The sequence below is a fragment of the Lasioglossum baleicum genome, chromosome 1 (genome assembly GCF_051020765.1).
Source record: "Lasioglossum baleicum chromosome 1, iyLasBale1, whole genome shotgun sequence".
In the NCBI taxonomy this organism is placed as follows: Eukaryota; Metazoa; Arthropoda; class Insecta; order Hymenoptera; family Halictidae; genus Lasioglossum; species Lasioglossum baleicum.
The window spans coordinates 20,790,683-20,810,835 of record NC_134929.1 but is presented as its reverse complement, the minus strand read 5'-3'; the positions used below and the strand labels follow the sequence as shown (position 1 = coordinate 20,810,835).

The following is a 20,153-nucleotide window of genomic DNA, read 5'->3' as shown; positions in this document are numbered from 1 at the left end:
TTCGGAGATCCGTTTGGATCGGCACAATATCCTCGTCGACGCAGTTTCCGGTGCAGCAGGGTGTTCTAAACGAATAGCACCGCGAAATGCAGCCATTATGGGATTCACGAGCCGGTTTCGTCGGTTCTGCTAGCCTCTTATTCGCTCGCGACACTCCTAAAGGAGCTTAACTATCGTTATCCCGCCGTCTTCGCTGTTCCCGGGCGAATTACTCCCGTTTCGAGGGAAGTTTTCGAGGGCTTGTAGCTGACCTCTTTTGTTTGCGGCCGGGTCCCGCAGTTGAAATAAATATACTACAACCGACCAGCAACGCTCTGAGTTTCTGCTCTGTTTCCGCGCTACACGCCCGGGCTCCTGTCGCTTCCGCAATTTCCTCGGAATAATAAATTAACCGTGTTACCCGGCCACGTAGATTCTCATTCGAAGAATGATCGGACACGACGGGAAAGAATTCTCGCGTTTCGTTACCCTTGTCAGCCACACGACTGGGAAACCTTTCAAACGACAAATGCTTACTGTGCAACTCTGCACCGACGTTGCTGTATGTATATGTATTGCCCGATGTTATTCCGACATATTTTTCTTAAACATTTAATACGTTGACTGCCGTGTCACCCATATGTGGCTGACGGAATTGTTTGTCCGTATTTAAACATGAATTATTTTAATTTTATGGAATTTTTGAGCTTGGTGATTCGACAGACAGTGTTAAATATTTATGGAAACCACCCTCGGATCGCGAAGATTCTTTAGTACATTGTCAGTCAGCGTTTTGACAGCGTTCTCATTTGTCGTGGAAAAATTCGCTCGTCAACCAATTGATAAAAGCAAGTTTTATGCATCAGTTACATGAAACTCGGTTTGATTAATATATAATTTTTCTCGTCACAATTTTAAGAAGATGACAATAATGATCAATCTTGCAACAGTAAAAACATTTAATAAAAATTCAAGAAAATTTTTATTCATTTGCTGTGTCTTCAATACAGACAATTCTTATTTTGCATAAAAATACGCAGTCCTTTGAACACTATGGGACACGAGCGGCCATCTTGACTTCCTAAACAATTCGTCAAGCGTCTCTCTCTCTCTCTCTCTCTCTCTCTCTGTCTCTCTCTTACTCAAAATAATTTGGCTTTCCGCTGCTGTGAGATAACTTCGACGGTAACAGTCTGACCCGTCGTTTATCTTGGTCCTCGCGAGCGACAAAACTGGGATCAAACTATTTAAAACTCGGAATTTGATATACGGGCACGAAGAAGCCGCCAGCATCCGAATGCTATCTCCCTTATTCCAGCGAAACAATTCGCGCGAACGGCCGGGAATAATAGCGAACGATAAATCACTGGCCAATTCGCTGGAACAACGAAGTGCCGGGCCACTCTTTCTACAGGCTGACGCAATCTCGGGAAATAAAGTCGAGAGAATTAGCGATTCGTACGCTGTTACGCGAAGTTGTTCGCTGTGATCGCATTTTGACAACTCTCGCGTAAAAATTGTTCCCCCGTTAACGAATTCCCGGCGAATTATACGGAAACGTCGAAATTATCGGATTCCGTACAGTGTTTCCCGGAATTCTACTGCCCGCGGGGAAGTTTTTCCGTTTTTCCATCCAAAAGTGAACAAACTTGATCGTGACTAAAATACTCGAATTCTTTCGCTTCGTTTGTTTGTGTTCCGTAACGATTTTACGAGTCTCGACGAAGGAACAGTGTGTAAAACTTTGTTACCTTTTGTGGGAATTTGATGTAAGCTAGTTATCGTCGTAGATGTGACCAACTGATTGTAACGAAGTTGGTAGACTGCGGATTGTACGTGTTTGTGGAAAAATATGAGACTAATAATATTAGAAGAATTTTAAAATATATTCTGATACGTTCAGAATTAAATTGGGACATCCTTAACATTTAATTCTGCAAAGGAGTTAATTCCTAACTTGCGTACAATGTATACAAAAATTGTTGATATAGAATCGATTTATACAGATAATTAGGGTTGCCAGATCTTCTATATTTGATATGAGTCTTCTATATTTGAACTTGATCTCCTACACATATTTGAATAGCATACAGGAGCTATGTCTTCTATATTTTTATGATTTGAGCAAAAAAAAAATTAAAAATTCACCCAGCGGGGTCTTTTATTATGATTTTGAACCGATAATTCTATTATTAGCTTTCGCCCGCGGCCTCGCTCGCACAGGAAACCGTTTAATGCCCTCGGAAATTGATATTGTTTCTTCATAGAACCTTTTAACCCCCCATTCACCTCTATAGAGTTTTAATTTTATGTCATGTCACCATCTTAGATTTCAAAACCCCTTTTCACCCCCTTAGGGGATCAATTTTTTAAAATGCCGAAATAGTTGTTTGATTAATTATATCAAAGAGAATTAAGACCAAGTTTCAAGCAAATCCGACCACAAATAAAATATTCCTCATACAAACGTTGCAACGACTTTTCACCCCCTTGGGGGTTGAATTTCGAAATATCCTTTCGAAGTGTGAGTGAGTCAGGGGACTGTCTTTTTATATATTGTATGTATAGATTAATTATTACATAGATATTGTTTTTATTTAAGAATTTTGTTTTGTGTTTTTTCCTATATGGAGTAACGTCGCACGCTTGCAACGTCACAGTGGATATATATTTTATTTGTGTTTATAGATTTACGTACCTATAGGAATTTTCAAAAATCTTTGTTTGAATAAAAATGTTTAAAATGTGCTGTGTACCTCTTTTATATGAACTTCTATATTTTGAGCCTATCTCATGTATACATAATTGCTTCAGCAGTGCTTAATTACTTCTTCTATATCTGGATAAAACATTTCTGGCAACCCTACAGATAATTGACTTATACAAATAAGCCATTAGAATTAGAATGGAAGTATTGGAGAAATCATATTGAGAAATATGAAACAATCGCTGATGTCCGAGTGAAATGATTGAGACGCGTGAAACGTTTATTGCAGAGAGCTGAGGTGCATCAAGAACAACATCCACACGAACCTGATGCTCACCTACATACTGGCGGACATGATGTGGATCCTGAACAGCGTGATGCAGGTGTGTCTCGTTTTTGTTCCGCGTTGTTGTTCCATTGCAAAAGTCGTCTCCACTCTTGCGCCAGGAGAGGACTTTTAATTTCCGGGTGTGTGTGTGCGGGCATGAAAAACAAGAGGCGGTCGATCGCGCGCGCGCGCGAGAAGAAACAGAGTTTCGAAAGCTTTCGACCTGGAAAAAAAAACTGCCTCGGAACTAAAACACCCGCCACTTGTTGCTGCAACGCGAAATTACAATGTCTCCTTTGGAGGAAACGGAATCGCCACCCCTCGCCCGTTCATGAAATCGATTTTGTCAACAAAATAAAAAAAGGAATTCGTCCGATGGAAAATGTTACGCACATTAACGAGCGGTTGAACTCGCTCGCGTTTAATTGGTACGATTATTTACCATAAATCTCGGCTTATAAATCACTTGATAGTCGTACGCGCCAATCGAGACTCGCTGAACTCGAAGTCGTTAAATATTCAGAACTCCGACGAAATATTAACACACACCTGTCGGGCGCTCTGCAACTTAAACGAGGTTGGAATTATCAACATTATGCGAATTGTTGCGCGCCGTGTTTCAAGGCGGACTTGCAAATTAGGCGCGATGTAACAAACGGAAAACTGTCCAACAATGGAATGTATACGGTCCGCGATTCTGCAGGTTGATCACAAGTTTTTCGAAACTGTCTCTGATTCGAGTTATAATCACAAGGGACGTAAATCTCGTTTGTGACTCGCTGTATAATAACCTTATGAATTTCGGAATTGCGGCCTTTATGATTTTCCGTGATCGTATTGTCGGCCCTAGATCACGGCTAAATGGTAATAACTAGACTGCGGCCTTAAAAAAATTTTCAAAAAATGCTGGAGTATCAAATTCGACAGAATTTAGCGCGATTTTTATCTATTATCGATCTACAGATGCTATTAACAATGAAGATGGGATTTTATTTGGTCTCACTTTCTTCGAATTTGTCTAGAAAACTTGAAAATTTCATAAGCATTCGCAATCTACTATATTAATTACGACTCGACAAATGATCGCAACTTTTTACTATTTTTTCTATTTCGATACTCGAAACACACGTGGACGTCCCATCACGTTTTCCGTAGAAGCATTTACCAATAAATGTTTCGAAACGACGTCGAATCGATTGGAGGAAAGACCAAAATGGCGGCGGGATCTCTGGTTTCGTCAGAGACAGTCGAGACGTATTAGAATCTATTTCGAAGGGTGGAAGGAAGGGGGTGATTTCATTGGCGTTGCGCGCGGAACGATTCCCGTCGTTCACGTCTGGCTTTTAATTATTGAAAAACCGGAGCAGCCGACGGCCACTCAACGGCTGTAATTAATTTGCCTATCCGCCGACTCGCTGGCCGGCTCTCCAGCGAAATTTTGTGACTAATGGAAAATGTGCTGGCATATACGCCCGAATATTCCTACATCGGTCTCCGCTCAGGAAGAATCGTTTCCCGGTTAATTGGCAATAATTAGCCTCTTTGCCATAGTGTTACAGGCCTGTTGCTATGCTGCGCATATACTAGACAACCCTATTCACCATTGACGCTATTAATGTGACTATAGTAAGCTGTGAAGCAGATTAACGAGAAGCAACTACAAGGGGTAGTGACCGCGTTTTAGAACTGATTTGATTAGTGTAGAAGTTTGACACTTGCCATTTGCAGCTGATGGAGTGACTATAAAGTGCTGTGAGCGCGATTTAGGATTAATCGAATAACTATAAAGGGACATCATCGCGATTTAGGATTAATCGAATAACTATACAGGGACACAACCGCGATTTCAAACCGATCAGGCTATTATATCTAGACAGCGGATCTGTATATTATATAATAAATAGTAGAAACATTAGAGGAATTTAAAACTACTGTCATATTGTGACAAAAGAAACTGCACCGAGTATCGTCTATAGCGGCGGGGGGCAAACGGATCCGAGCGTCGCCGGCAGAGTGTTAATCTTCGATACATTGAATTTGGATTTTGTCTTGCAGATTACAGAAGAATTTTTTTTCTTTGATAGCTACTTGATAATTGATGAAATTTCAACCAAAATTGATGAAATCCCAACAAAAACATCCTGTAAACAGGAGCCAAGTTCCTATGGCCGTAAAAAGTTGTGAGATCAAACAAAATACGGCCAAGTTCGTTAGCTTAGAAATACCTCTTGCAATACTGAAAAAAGCGTTTGTAAAAATTAGTTTAAAAGAACGCTATTTAAAAGAATGGTAATTATTTTTCTCAGCGCACAGGTTCGATCAATTTCTACACTAAATGAATATAGCTTGAGGGGCATGAAACGTTATAGTCCGAGTTCGAACCATATAACGCTTCCGATTCGGGTTTGAATCAGCAAGATGCCAAATGCTATTTTATTGGAGGAAAACAAAGGTGGAGTGTTTCGTCCCAGAAAAATAATTACCATTCTTTCAAAATAGTGCGATCGCGAAAAATACCTCCTTTAACGCTATTTAATTTTTAAAGAGTTATATGGAGGGCTAAATTATTCAAACTTGGTCGTTACTTTTTAAACCAATGGCCATAATAGGTGTTAGGTAGCGGCCAAGTTTGAATAATGTAGCCCTCCATGTAACTCTTCAAAAATTAAATAGCGTTCTTGTAAACTAATTTTTACAAACGCTTTTTTCAGTATTGCAAGAGGTATTTCTAAGCTAACGAACTTGGCCGTATTTTGTTTGATCTCACAACTTTTTACGGCCGTAGAAACTTGGCTCCTGTGTACAGGATGTTTTTGTTGGGATTGTATAATACAGTAAAGTCGCGATAGTTGTCAACGACCGGGTATGCGATAGTTGTCAGGTGCCTACCCACTCCACTGTCGGCCAAGGAAGGACAGCGTATGGGAAAGAAAGTGTCGCGGACAGTCGCCGTCGCCGGCACAGTTCAAAGGTCCGCGTGTTCTCTTCGATCCGTACTTACATGCTGTTCTTCTCTACGGCGCGGTAGACGCAGTCATAAAGAAATAATGTCGGTATGCAATAGTTGTCCATGCAGAACACAGACTGGTTGACAACTATCGCGACTTTTTACTGTATTACATTCGGAAAAGTTGAAATTCTTGGTCCTCTAGCTCCACCTAGAACTGAATTTCGTTCTGTGTACCGATAATAATGACGATGATGATGATGTTCAGGTGTCAATGCAACCGGACGTACCGACCTGCATCGTCTTCCTGTCAATGCTGAACTACTTCCAGCTGACCAACTACTTCTGGATGTTCGTGGAAGGTAATAAGCCGTCATTCGAGTGAAAAACTTTTTCCCTCGTTGCTCCCGGTAGTCGGCGAATTAACGACCGTCAACAGTGGTAACCGGCTAATGGAGCCAGCCGGCACGAATAACTTAGTTTTCTCTCTCGATGAATTATGCATCGGACCGAATGAACGCGTACACCCTCTCTCTCACCCTCTCTGGTTCCAGGGTTGTACCTGTTTCTGCTGGTCGTGAAAACTTTCACCGCGGACAACATCAAGCTGAGATTGTGCCTCGTCATTGGCTGGGGTAACGACTCACACTTTTGTTACTGTTCTTGTCCTTTGAAACTAAGAAAACAACGACGAGAGACGCCGTAGAAAATAATAACGTCGCTCGACGAATCGCGCAAACTTCTGAGAACCTCCTCGAGACAGACTCGATCTGAGAAAACACTGTCGCAGACACAGAAACTGAAATCTTCAATTATTTCGTACTTAGACTGCGGGTTCGTGTGCAGGATGAAAATGTTCTCGATTAGCTGCGAGAAACAGATGTGAAATAAAAATGTATTTGTTCTTTTAATGATTTGAATAAGCTGAAAATAGTATAACAACCTAGTTCGGGATGTCGTCAAAGACATAAAAGCAAATCTCTGACTTGTGGAAGTTCAGTAGCTGCATAATATGCAGATTGAATTGCTTAATACACTGTTTGAGGGCACCGGATCCGCAGTTTAACGAAAGAAGCGAGTAAAAGGGAATGAATGGCTCGTAACGTGAAAGGGATGACGACGCTGCCATAAGCGTTCGGATAGAGCGCCATAAAGGAGTAGCGCAGTATTAACCCTTAAGTGGGCTTTCGAAATAGACTTCTAAGACTTGATTACGCGATTAATCCTGGATAGCTTTCGAATCTTTATGGGCCTTGAATTTTTACTACTGATCTTTGTAATTTCGTTCTTCGAAAGAATTCTCTAACTTAATCTTTTTGAGTAAAATTCCTTCAATTTTATCACTGTTCTCGAAAATGGTTTTTAACCTACTTCCTTGTGAATTAATAGCCACTCAAAGCTTGAAATAACGAGAGCCACGTTGGTCCGGAGTAGATTACATTTCTTGAACTTCTTAAAACTATTTGAAGATTGAGATTTTCGATTACATGCTTGAAACTATCTCAACAAATATTTACGGAATTTTAGAAAATTCCGGGTATTTCGTAGTACTACTCGAAACAACAGGAACCTCTTTGATCACCTGATAGTTAACGAAAAGGGGATCATTTGCAAGACGAGCTCTGTAAAAAAGGTAGCTAGAAGCAGAGAAGGTTGCACAGTGTGATCACATATCGACTTAAATTTCAGGGATGCCGGTGCTGTTCATCGCCGGTTGGGGGATCGCGAAAGCGCTCGATCAGAATATCATGGTGCAGGCGAACCAGGTAAGGGAAATGTCAGCGGCGCTAAGGGCGGGTACACAGAAACGCGTTTGGCTGTCGATGGCCAGCGCAAACCTCGGATACGAGCAACGCCGCAAGGAAAACAAAGGGAGGATTCTCTTGGGGGCCGTGTGATTCGAGCGAGCCGTTCGCACGTTCCCACTCGACATTATTCTCAACGGAAAACAGCAGTCCTGGAATCGACGGGATCAAATTGACGATATATAACGGGCCGTCCGGCGATTTTCGAGTCCCAGAATCGGTTTAGCAGCTCTCGGAATACAACGTACGAGATGCGCATAATATCCGCGGAAAGTTTATCCCGATACTTCGGATAATCGAGGTTCTACCGAATGAGTCAGAGCTGGGGAAAATAGTATTTTAAATAGTAAATAGTAAATAATCCCATTTATTTTTTACAGTGTCTGTACAACTTTGAAAATAAAATATTTTATTTGATGCAGTAATTTTTGAAAATAAAATATTTTATTTGATGCAGTAATTTTTGAAAATAAAATATTTTATTTGATGCAGTAATTTTTGAAAATAGTATTTTATTTTAAGTATATTGAACATATTTGGACTTCGTCTTTATTTTCAATTTTAAATATTATTGCTCAAAATAATGATTCGCATTCAATAGATTTCTGAGTATAAATAGTGTCCTGGTGATAAGATACACTGTATGTTCATCTACAAACCTCAGTAGGCACATGCTGTGAACTGAAGTGGATATACGCAGTTTCGGAATAGGAAGGACTTCATGAACCCGATTCATGATAGTGTCATGCGATCAAAGAAGTAGATGACTTTTTTTCCCTTATGGAAAAAGAAACAAATGATATCAGTCATACAAACATTGCAGAATTAGAATTATTTCAATATTTGAGCGATAGTGATACACGAATTGAAAGTATTGCAAAGTACAAATACATGAAAACATTATTTTTAAAATACAACACAGCTATTCCTTTGCCCCAGTTGAGAGACTTTTTAGCTTTGCTGGACTGATTCTGTATCCTCGAAGGAGCACCCTAACAGATTCCAATTTGGAACGCTGCACCTTGTCGTATGCGAATAGCAGCAGTCAAACAAAAAAATAAAACGAAAATGTGGCAAATGATATAGTTTCTTCTATTAAGTACCATTTCTTCTTTACATTATTGTTAAAATAAGAAATATTAAACAAGTAATGCGATTTCTGAAAGTATTGGGTTATATAACGACGCAAAAAATAAAATATTCTATTTTGTGTTTCAGATTATTAAAATAGAAATATTTTACTTTGTGTTTCAGATTATTAAAATAGAAGTATTTTATTTTGTGGATGAAATTGTTAAAATAGAAATATTTTATATTGAGGTTCAGATTATTCAAATAGAAGTATTTTATTTCGAGGTTTAAATTGTTCAAATAGAAATATTTTATTTCGAGGTTCAGATTGTTCAAGTAAAATACTATTTTCTTTAAGCGAAATAAAATCTAAAATATTAAATAGTATTTCAAGGAAGTTATCGAAGCTAAAAGTTCTCTGATTTATAATGGAACATAACGTAGGTACGCCGGAACACTTGCCGAGACCGAGATAATTCAGTGAACTTTTAGCTTCGATAACTTCTTAACGAATAAGTTTAGAGCATAAGTATGTTAATACTTTTATGTAGAGCACAACAAACTGCATCGATTGGTGCAGTCAAAAATGTAGGTTTCCATTTTTAAAAAAAGTGCAGTTGCATTTCTCTGATGCACCGATGCACAAAAGTGCATAAAATTAGTTGCGTAGTATGCACCGTCTGATGCCATTCAACTTTTTCTTATAACATTTTCCTTTATTCCCGACCGTTTAGGAGGTACAGCCTGTTTCAGTTGCGTGGGACACCCTGTATACTGCAAACTGTTTCGTGCTTGGAGTCTTTTTAACGAGAAAAATGTCGGGAATATGGTGATAAAACTTTTATTAAAAGAGCAGTAGGGATAAATTTGACCACTGGACTTTTGTATCGCATTCTGATACGAATGTTTGAGCTGCTAAAACGATGTGGAAGTATTGCAAGGAAGCGTAGCACGATTTTTGAATTGAGATCAGTGTTAACGCACCGCTAGAGGAACGTGACCCGAAGGGATGATGGGGTGGGTCGGAAGATAGTCAAGGATCAGTCGATAGTCCCGATGACAGAGACGCATTGACCGTTCAAGAACGTTGATCGAGGCTGTCGCCGTTAGAATCGATGATTGCCACCCCTTCCTCTTAGGGTAGCGTGGTTCGGGAAGATAATACGAGAGAGATTATCGAAAAATTCATACTGATAGCAGAACAGTCGATTCTATTGGTAGCATTGTTGCTGAGATTCGTAGACCTTGTTTGCTCCGAGGAATTAATTACAGATTTTGCTTTAACTGTTAGTATCATTGTTGTAGATGTGCCAGATGTAACATATTTTTAAAAAATATGAAATTATTCACAACCTTGATTATTTATCTGTTAATATTGATTCGACAGGGTGGATGAAATTTGGAAAGTGAAGAACGGTTATGTCCCGGAGGAGATGTTTCAATTTAAAATTCCATTATATTTTCCGGTGAAAAAGGAAATTTAGTACAAACATTTTCCCTCAGGATTTTATAAAAATTTACTTTATGAAAGACTCGAGTCGAATTTTTCCTATTTCATTCGATTTTCTTTTTCATGTCTAAAATTGTTTAAAACGGGACAGTTTTACTAGTTTAATAGGACAATTTTCAACTAAAGAGCAATATACTATTCGGAGATAACCAAGCTCTAATAGCTACAAAGTTTGTACACAGTAGCGGGGACTGTCAAAGACCAATCACAGAGTTGCAGTCCTCTGCCTAGCCACCTTATTGTCTCTGCACAGTAGATACAATGAAAACAGCTGTACAATATCTCAATGAAAGCCAATTTATCGCTTCTACAGAGCAGATACAATGCAGACAGCGGTGCATTATCTCGATAAAAGCCAACTTGCTGTCTCTGCATCGCAGATACAATGAAAACCATAATACCTCAACGAAAACGTTGTCAAGTTTTGTGCAATATCACTAAGCCTCCTAAGCACCTAAAATTTAATATCACACAGTGTTTTATCACTAGACTGCGGATTTTTCTGCAAAATAAAAATTGTACGAACCGCAAGATACAGGAGCCACGTAGACATTTGTTTATTCTCTTAACAATTCTATTGAGTTGAAAACGATGCAACATAAAATATTTCCATTTCTTGTGGTAAACGTAAAAATCCACTGTCTAATTGTCATTCTACAAAAACTAGAAATGCACAAGAAAACTTGTGCAGTAGAGAATTAGAAAATTGATTTAACAAAACTGTACATAAACAACTTTTTGCTTATTTACTGTAATTTACTTCCACAGAAGATACATATGTACGATTTGACTGAACAGTTTTTTGCAAAAAGGCGAATAGTAATTGCAAAAATAAATTCAGAAACTATGTTTTTTGTCGACGTTGAATCGCGCAGAAATGTAGGAAACTGGCACGAAAAAATGCGCCGTGGAAAACGCATCGGCAACCAACAGCGTAATGAGTGAAGCACGATCGGGAAACCGTTCAGCGCTCTTGAACGCTCGAACACTTTGGTCTTCGGGTAAATACGCAGGATTCCGGGATCGCGTCAGCCGCGGGCGAATCGTTCGTTCGCTCATAACGAACTTTCCTGCCTCCAAGTTTTAACTTCACTTCAGAATTTCGTGAAATGAGATATCACCGAAACTGATCCAGGCACATACTCTTTTTACGTGTGCCGAAGTGCCGAGTCGAACAGTATATCTACATAGGAATTCGGGTATCGCGAGAGGACGGCAGTCATCGACGTTTTGAGCGATGGGTTAAATATCGTGACTTCAAACCGGACATCGCGTGGACGTCTGCTTTGTCGTTTGCCGAACGCTGCACAGAGAGACATCGTAGAAAAACGCGGCGCGAATTGCTTCACGGTTCTCTCTTTTCAAATTCCAACGACCATCGACGCGTTTCGATTCGATTTTGATGAAAATTCTCCGGCTGTGCATCTGACAATTTATTATATAATAAAAAGACGGCGGGAGTGCAGATATTAGTTTTTGGCTTTGATGGTTCCCATTCATTCACCAACGAGCAGACTGTATATAAAATAATTCCTCATCTACAAAATAATCTCCATTATAAATACATTTATACGTTCACTGGGAGACTGACGAAGCCAGCAACAAATTTCAATTTGAAACGCGGTTCAAACGATTCGTTCAAGGGCTGCGAATTAAATCTGTGCGTCTAATAGATTGCACAGCGACAGATTTCGAAATGAAGTTAGATCTGAATCTCAGTTGATCATGTTTCAATCTAAAACGGGGCCCAAATGATTCGTTTAATAGTTTTGATTGCACAGCGACGTAGAGACAAAATATACATATAACTTTCCAGACTTCAAAATAAAGTTTAAAACTCAAATGATTCGCTTAAGGGCTACGAATTAATTTGTACGTTTAATAAATTGCACAGCAACGTAAAGTGAAGACTTCAACGTAAAGTAGAATTATATCACAAGAATCTCTTCTTCTCTTTCAATTCGAATCGATGAAAATTCCCGGGCAGCGGGATCGGACCTGATAAATCGTTTATTGCAGAAAGCAGGAAAATTAGATTGCACCGTAGCGTAGAGATAAAACACAGCTCGATGAGTCGCCGATAAGGATAAGACATTATTTAAACGAGCGACACGCGTGCACCGAAAGAAAGTCAATGTTTGTGTGCCGGTCGTAAAGTCTGGCCTAGTTTTACGACGGCACGCCGATGTAATAAATGTGGCCGTTGTCGGTTCGCAGGAAATCGTGCTGGGGAAGCATTGTCCCTGGATGGTATCGCATCCTTACGACTGGTTCTATCAGGCCCCGGCCATTCTGGTGCTCTGCGTAAACGTGGTGTTCCTCTTCATGATTATGTGGGTGAGTGGACGCACATTGATTTCGTTATTGCCGACTACCGGACGAACCCATCGAGATCTAAACGTTCATTCATTGGTCGAGAGTGCTCCAATAGATTTTCTGTGTCAAAAGCCTGCAATTTTTTTATTAACACAATCTTTTCAATTCCTTTTGATAGATCTTGCAATGGCAATGCGTAGATTTTTGCTACGAACTTTTTCACGGAGACTAAAATTTGTTTTAGGGCCCCTACAATTTTTTTCGCAGGCTCCACAATGTTTCTGGAAACTCTAGAGTCTCTTTTCTAAGCTCTTCAATTTTCCTGTGAGCCCCACGTCTGTCTCATGGGCCCTCCAATATTTTAGGATCCCTACAGCCTCTTCTGCAAGCCCTACGATTTTTCTGTGAGCCCCACGTCCTTTCTCTGGGCCCTACGATTTTTCTGGTAACCCCAGAACCCTTTTTGCTAGCTCTAGAATCTTTCTGTGAGTCCCACGTCCTTCCTCTGGGCCCTACGATTTTTCCGGTAACCCTAGAACCCTTTTTGCTAGCTCTAGAATCTTTCTGTGAGCCCTGCATCCATCCTAAGGGTCCCACAATTTTTTCTGTGCGTTCTATAATTTTTTGGCGAGTCCTAAAATTTGTTAGTATACTCTACATTTTTTATAGACTCCATAAGTTTTCTTCCGGATCTTACAAGTTTACTTATACGTTCCATACATTTGAAAGGGTCCTGAAACGTCTTTATAGGCTATAAGTAGAATTTCTGAACAACTCGGTGACCAAACGCCCCAGGCTAGATCTCTATCGCACGTCCAACAAGACAAAACGAGCCAAAGGTGCTAAACTGTCCTTATCGGGAATCGACGATGCTTTCTGTAAATGGACGACCACGATTCTCTGTCGCAGGTGCTGATAACGAAACTCTGGTCGGCGACGAACGCCGAGACGCAACAGTATCGGAAAGCGAGCAAGGCGTTGCTCGTGTTGATTCCTCTCCTCGGCGTGACATACGTGCTCGTCTTGACGGGACCCACGGAGGGTCAGGTTGCTAATGCGTTCTCCTACACTCGCGCTGTATTACTTTCCTCCCAGGTAACGCAACACACAAGCATCCCGTTACAAAGCGAACTCCCGCCGGGAACTTCGAAACAACTCGTCGAGTACGATTATTTCGCAGCTTTCGCATTGAATGCACGACTACACACCCTTTGTTACAACGTTCGCTAGCGATCGTTAAAATTGTTTTCGGACCGGAGTCTGTGGAATCGTGACCGCGACTTTCCGATCTACCTCGTTCTCAAGTTAGCTCTCACCGGCGTACTTGGAACTTCTTTAAACATCAGTTTCAAACTAGATTTCACGGACCAACGAACTCGATTCTCTGTCCAAGAAAATCGTCTGTGACTACGCGATGTTGTCGGACGATGTCTCTCAAATTGAATTATTTTATCGATAGAACATGTGGCTTATAGTAAAGACGACTATTAGTTAAATCTGTATCGAAATTTTTGTTCGATTATTATTGGAAATTAGCTACTTGTTCTGTAACACGAGACGGAATAGTAAATCATCCTCGAAACAAATGGAATTATGAAATTCTTTCAAATAGAAAGTGAGTCGAAGCTGCGAGGGTCTATCAGGAAACAACTAATCGCAACAATTCAAAGAACACAAATTATCGTGCAGTAAAAATTATGCTTTCTTTTTGTCGTATTTGAGTGTTTATTACTGTATAAAAATATTTAACTATATGGTACACAGTACATATTAAGTGCTTGCAGCTATTTACTATAAACAAAAGCAAATACTAGATTTCTCATGCATAGTTTTCTATTCGATTGAGTACACAAATACTTAAATGCCTTATGCACACAGAACCGAGTATTAGCTCCAGAAATTATGGCTCACACATTTAAAATCCTTCACTTGACTTCACGCATACGACCCATTCTTTCTACCACTCTAACTCGGCTATTTTTTAACAGGGCCTGTTCGTAGCGCTGTTTTACTGTTTCCTGAACACAGAGGTGCAAAACGCAGTGAGGCACCACATTGTACGGTGGACGACCGCCCGTGATCTGGATACCGAAAGAAGGTATTATAACAATTGGTCACCCCGTTCGAGAACGGAAAGTATAAGGTATTTAATCCCCTATTATATCACTGCGTTCAAAGAAACCTGGCACCGTCGAACAGAGAGAAATTTTCAAGCTAGACCGTCCAATCTTTCAAGGAGAGATACCTAATTACTATTTCATATTGAAAGCCTTCCGTTCCGAAATGTAATCTCACAATTCCCCTGAAATTCCTATAAACTCCCTTCTGAAAGCTCTATGGTTTTTCTGTGAGCCCTACTTTACAATGGACCCTACAATTGTTCTACGAGCTCTGATACTTTTCTGTGAACTTTACAATTTTCTTCCGTGTACCTCATTATTTTTCCAGAATCCCTGCGACCCGTTTTACAAGCTCTACAATTTGCCCGTGGGGCCTACATTATTTGCCTGTGCCGAAATTCTCTGCATCGAAATCTTTTTCGAGCTCCGGATCGTTTGATTTTTCAGATTGTACTGCCCTCCGTCGAATCAGTATCGGAAAAGGGACTCCTCGGTTAGCGAAACGACCACCACGACGGTGGTCGGCGTGAATTCAACGACCACGTTCCTGGATAAATCAAAGAAAGTCATCTCTGAGGATCTGAACGAGTAGAAACTGACAGACAGAGAGAGAGAGAGAGAGAGAGAGAGAGAGAGAGAGAGAGAGAGAGGGAGAGAGAGAGAGAAACAGAAAGACAAAAACAAGAAGACATGCACGAAGATTGATTGCGATCTACCTTGGACGAGAAACGGTCCAGCGAATCGATTTTTTCGAAGGGGGATGGTTTGGAGAAATTACAAGATCTGAAACGTACGAGACAATGCTTCTCAACATGTTTTATTTGGAATCTCCGTTTGCGTGTAATAGACCGAACTCGATCTGGTCTCTCATTCTGCCATTCACACAGCCCATTCATGCCCACTTTTGCGTCCCCTTTTCCTCTTAGTTCTTTCCCTTTCTTTTCTTTCTATACATTCTCTTTGAACAAATGCGTCTTTGTACCAAGTAATATTGATTTCGGTTCGTTTTTTTTGTTTTTAATGCTATGACACCCATCAAATTTCCACGAGTGGACTCCTGTAAAAAAAAAAGAAAAAGACGTAAGACGCTTTCGGCTGACAACAAAGGGAACACGATCTAACTTAGCGGACTGTTCGAAACAGTCTGATTAGAGTATAGAGAACGTAAGAAGAGTAGTTATTTCGATTTATATCAGAGATGTATTGACGTTCGAACTGGGTAAAAATGATAAACTAAAATATATTGTGAGAGTATATTAGGATATAGTATGTTGTTTTGAATTATTCATAGAGGATAATGGCTCGTTATTTTACCCAGTTCTGTCTGCGCTTACAAATAAACACAGTGGAGTATGTTTATGGTCGTAAAAAAATAATTCAAATTGATGTTCCTTTAAGATAGCACTACGTTGTATCGTATAGTGCTACCTCTGTACAAAAAAAAGGATGCTAATTCCTGGGGATTTGTTCGTGTAAATTGACTAGAACGAAATCGGGTGTTTGCGCGGCGATTCAAAATGTTTACACATAAAAATCTGTCTTGTACATCTACGATACTTGCTGCGTAATGAAATGAATGAAATTAATAAGCATGATAACAATTGTCCGCACTGCAGATGCAAGAAAGAGTATTTATTGTAACAAACTGTTGGATCAGCTTACGTTAACTTTGTTCCTATTTACTAATCGCGAGAGCTCTGTTGAAAATGATATATTGTAAATATGTATTAACAATTGTTGCTTCCGTTCGACAATTCGACACACCATTTCCTCGAGTCGTCTGTACATATATAGCTTATGTTCATACTGTATATTTATAGTTAAGTACTGTATGTATATTAGATTTATAAAAATGTGTTACAGGAACTCGGTACGTGTGCATGCGTGTGCATATTTATCTGCAAAAGCTTTAAAACGTAACAAAGAATAATATAATATCGCGCTCATTCGGGGCCAAAAGATTTTGTCCAAAGATTCAGAAAGAAAAAGCAATTGTTCAGTTGATAAACGAAACAAGGTGAAAGACCGAAGAGCAATCAGTACCTGATGACATAAAACTTTATTTTTGCGTTCATGTATAATTGGGAGGAACTTATACTTTGTACAGATTCAACGTGTACGTGTGTAACATAAATGCATCAGTCAAAATGTCGAGAAGCTCGCGTGAACCAAAGAATATACAAAAGAACCGTTCTATGTACAACGTGTGTGTAATTTTTGTACAATTGAATAATAATATTCCGTTTACTTTCAAAATGTTCGTGATACAAGACACCGCAGAGGACAAGCAAAGATTATTATGTATTGTGTAAAATGTATATAATCTGTTAATTATAAACGTGTATACTAAGCAGATGATCTTTGGACTGTAATAGTCACCCGTTAGTCAGCATTTACAAGCTAATTTATCTATTTTACTTGTTTTTTGCGTCAGCGACCCCGTGAAAAGTTATTTAAAACAGTTTATTTAAACAAGTTCGTATGTACAAATTTGTATAGAGGCGAATTAATGGTGAGCCCTAAATGGTATGTATCGTTTCGATGTATGGTCGTTTAAACCTACCATTTTAATAAGCCTATTTATATATATATATCTTTGATAAAACACACACACTCACGACACGTCGTTAGCGAATTGTATACCCATGAGGTGCTGACATAAGAACACAGTTTCATTTCAGACGCCGAGTCTGAACCTTATATCGAACTAGATTGAACTAAATTGTTTCATGGTAATAAAACTGTTCAATGGACATGATTCAAACGCTGTCTGTTACAGTACAACGCTCAGAAAAAAATCGCTGTTCTCTTTTTCAACGAAATAAACGTAGATTTGTCAAAAACGTTGCTCACTTTGTTGTATCAATCGTTATTGGAAAAAAAAAATGAATACTAAGTTCGCAGCCAGGGTTTGTCGATGGTCGTTAAGAAATGATAAATTTCAGTGGAAAACGTTTGCGAGAAGTACAAAACGCAAATTAACAGTACAACTGTTAGCGAATGGAATGTTTGTAAACGAAAGAACCAAACAATAGCATTGGAATAATAACGCAGAAAACGGTACTACTGAGATTAAGAAATGAATTAGCGATTGTATTACGAATCTTATGTATATGAATTACTTCTTTTTTTTTTCTTTACATAATAAGTTAATATTACATTAACAACTCCGTACTGTTCATATTGTTACTGTGTCCACGTTTATGTAAGACCTAACAATACTTTGTACAAGTTTTATGATACAAATATATTACGATAATTCAGTTTAAATACCATACAACATTATACTTTGTTTTTTTCTTTGTTTAGCGTTACACCTTTCGCAGATTAAACCTTTCTTTCTTTCTTTTCTTATCTTTTTTTCTTGTACAAGGCAATGATCTTATTTTCCGTATGTTTTAAATGTCATTCGAAAAAATGAATCTGACTGCTTTCGTTATTCAAAGATTCTTTTTTTTCCACATCGTATCGGGAAAATAGAAATCTACACATTTATGCACCTCCATCAACAAACATACTTCACACCTATTCACTTTGAAGGTATTAACCTCGAAGTATCCTCGTGGTTTTGGTACTTTGGTTTTCCGTGAGTGAAGGGCAGGTATCTGTATTTGATCATATGCTGGAAAAGACAAATTAAAAATTAACATCATGCTACGATAAACGTTACAGGCGAAGACACAATTAACTCTTACCTTTATTTGACGCTTCATTGTTATGCAAAATAGAGTTATGAAGTACATAACTAATATCGGCCAAAATACTGGTACATCGAAGGAATCGAACAGAGTGCACAACATAGCAATGACTGTGGACTTCATCACAGAATACCAGAATTTAAATTCGGGTAATCTCCTAATAAATGGCCTAAATTCTTCGTTAGATCTTGTAGGTAATTCTGGTCCATCGCCATCTATCAAAGAAACAAAATTACAAAGCCATCGTACAAAATACAGCTCCAATCGACATTGATTAATTCCAGCTTGTAAATATTAGAAACATACCATCGAAATCCATAGCTGGATCGATTTTGGGAGTAAGGAATGCTATAAATAAATTCAAGTGATAAATTCCTAATGCGTATGTAACAATATACCATCCCTGAAAGCAGAAAATGTATGAATACATTCAACGATTACCTTGAAACTGTATAATCGAAATATTTCAAAGAGTTTTGACTCACTTGTGCAAGAAATATACGCAGAATAAAAACAAATATTAGCAATAAAGCGAATATCCATCTAGACACTACATGAGGGGTCCAAAGGTCTAAATATCTTTGATATATCTGCAATGTAAGTAGGTTCGTAAGATTAGCGTACATCTAATTGTAACTTAACGGTCATAAGTAGACTGCGGATGTTTATGCAATTTGTGATTTTTGTGGACAAATTCAAAGAAACTCGGCAGTGAAGAAACATGGTAGTAGCCTTTTTTAAATCCTATCGTATTTTATGTCCTAGCATTTTTTGAAAATTTTCAAAAGCCATAATTGCATGAAGATCCACAGTCTAGTCATAAATAAATATTAATTACCAAGTATACCTGTGATATTCTTCCTAGTGCTTGACTGAAAACATTACGGCTCGCTGGACCACCGAGATGCTCATCTTGCATCATCTTACCTTTCTAGATCATGGAAAAAAAATCGTATTTATTGAAACAGTTTGCAATGAATCATAAAGGAGGAAGTAAACGAGGAAGTAAACGAACGAGCTGCCGCGTAACGAGTCGCGTTAACATTATAGGAAGCACACTAATGATAAAAGATTACTTGTCGGCTAATCAAAACCACGTAGGAACTTTTCTTCGAGCCTCTAATACTGTATTTACTGGGAATGAATGACACGATAAATTCTTAACGCCAATCATTGAAACGATCCCAAGGTTGCTCGACTATAAGACTTCGTGGGCATTACTTGGATCGAATTTTTCGAATAAACGATAACTGAAAAACGCAATAAATCCGGAACGTCGCGTGCGTCGATTTATTCACGTTTCATCAGGGAAATTGTAAACGATTCCCATGGAAAATCTACGGCTTTCCGACAAGTTACTAAAATCTCGGAATAAACTGAGGGATGTGTACATAACCTCTAAAACTTTCGGCCACGATCACTATTTACAGAAATCCGTGGTTACGATAGAAACAAATTCGATTCACCTAAGGTATTTTCACGTGTTCGGCCAATTTTCGCGATCAAATCGCCGTATATTTAGTTTAAAAAAATATTACACGTCACAACATCAATGGCATACTATGATTAGACGTACTATAGAATTTGCAAGGTGCTTCCACTTATCTTCTAGTGTTGTGTCACAGAAGCTGACGACCGATTTAAGCCTGGTTCTCATGTGAAGAAACCATGG

General features: G+C 39.0%; 2 protein-coding genes across 10 annotated transcripts in view; one reads left to right on the top strand and one right to left on the bottom strand.

Annotated features, from left to right (window-relative positions):
• The window catches only part of Dh44-r1 (Diuretic hormone 44 receptor 1), a 107,225-nt gene extending 88,981 nt beyond the window's left edge, over window positions 1-18,244 (top strand). The window contains exons 4-11 of one of the 2 annotated variants that reach the window (XM_076442304.1): window positions 2,976-3,069; window positions 6,230-6,323; window positions 6,516-6,596; window positions 7,651-7,727; window positions 12,565-12,684; window positions 13,573-13,758; window positions 14,652-14,761; window positions 15,231-18,244. In XM_076442304.1, the coding sequence (XP_076298419.1) occupies window positions 2,976-3,069; window positions 6,230-6,323; window positions 6,516-6,596; window positions 7,651-7,727; window positions 12,565-12,684; window positions 13,573-13,758; window positions 14,652-14,761; window positions 15,231-15,375 (907 nt within the window). In that variant the 3' untranslated portion in view covers window positions 15,376-18,244. Of the gene's footprint in view, window positions 1-2,975; window positions 3,070-6,229; window positions 6,324-6,515; window positions 6,597-7,650; window positions 7,728-12,564; window positions 12,685-13,572; window positions 13,759-14,651; window positions 14,807-15,230 lie in introns of both variants that reach the window. The other variant, XM_076442236.1, reaches the window with a different exon arrangement.
• Window positions 15,575-20,153, bottom strand: LOC143218443 (protein RER1). Of its 8 annotated transcripts, none has more exons than XM_076443777.1 (7): window positions 20,058-20,153; window positions 19,320-19,412; window positions 18,967-19,071; window positions 18,788-18,884; window positions 18,479-18,696; window positions 18,302-18,405; window positions 15,575-15,840 (listed from the first exon to the last, which is right to left on the bottom strand). In XM_076443777.1, the coding sequence occupies exons 1-6, from the start codon at window positions 20,136-20,138 to the stop codon at window positions 18,313-18,315; spliced, it is 687 nt and encodes a 228-aa protein (XP_076299892.1). In that variant the 5' UTR covers window positions 20,139-20,153; the 3' UTR covers window positions 15,575-15,840; window positions 18,302-18,312. The 8 variants fall into 8 exon arrangements, with proteins under 8 accessions (XP_076299892.1, XP_076299840.1, XP_076299765.1 ...); XM_076443725.1 differs by having other exon boundaries at window positions 18,309-18,405; XM_076443650.1 differs by having other exon boundaries at window positions 18,332-18,405.

Bases quoted from the DNA above. Each gene is read 5' to 3' on its own strand.
- LOC143218443 (XM_076443650.1), bottom strand. From the start codon at position 20,138: ATGAGAACCAGGCTTAAATCGGTCGTCAGCTTCTGTGACACAACACTA. The intron at 19,072-19,319 runs GTAATTAATATT...CTTACATTGCAG, and splicing joins GAATATCACAGGTATACTTG to ATATATCAAAGATATTTAGA. The intron at 15,841-18,331 runs GTTAATACCTTC...TTTTTTTTACAG, and splicing joins AACCACGAGGATACTTCGAG to GAGTCCACTCGTGGAAATTT.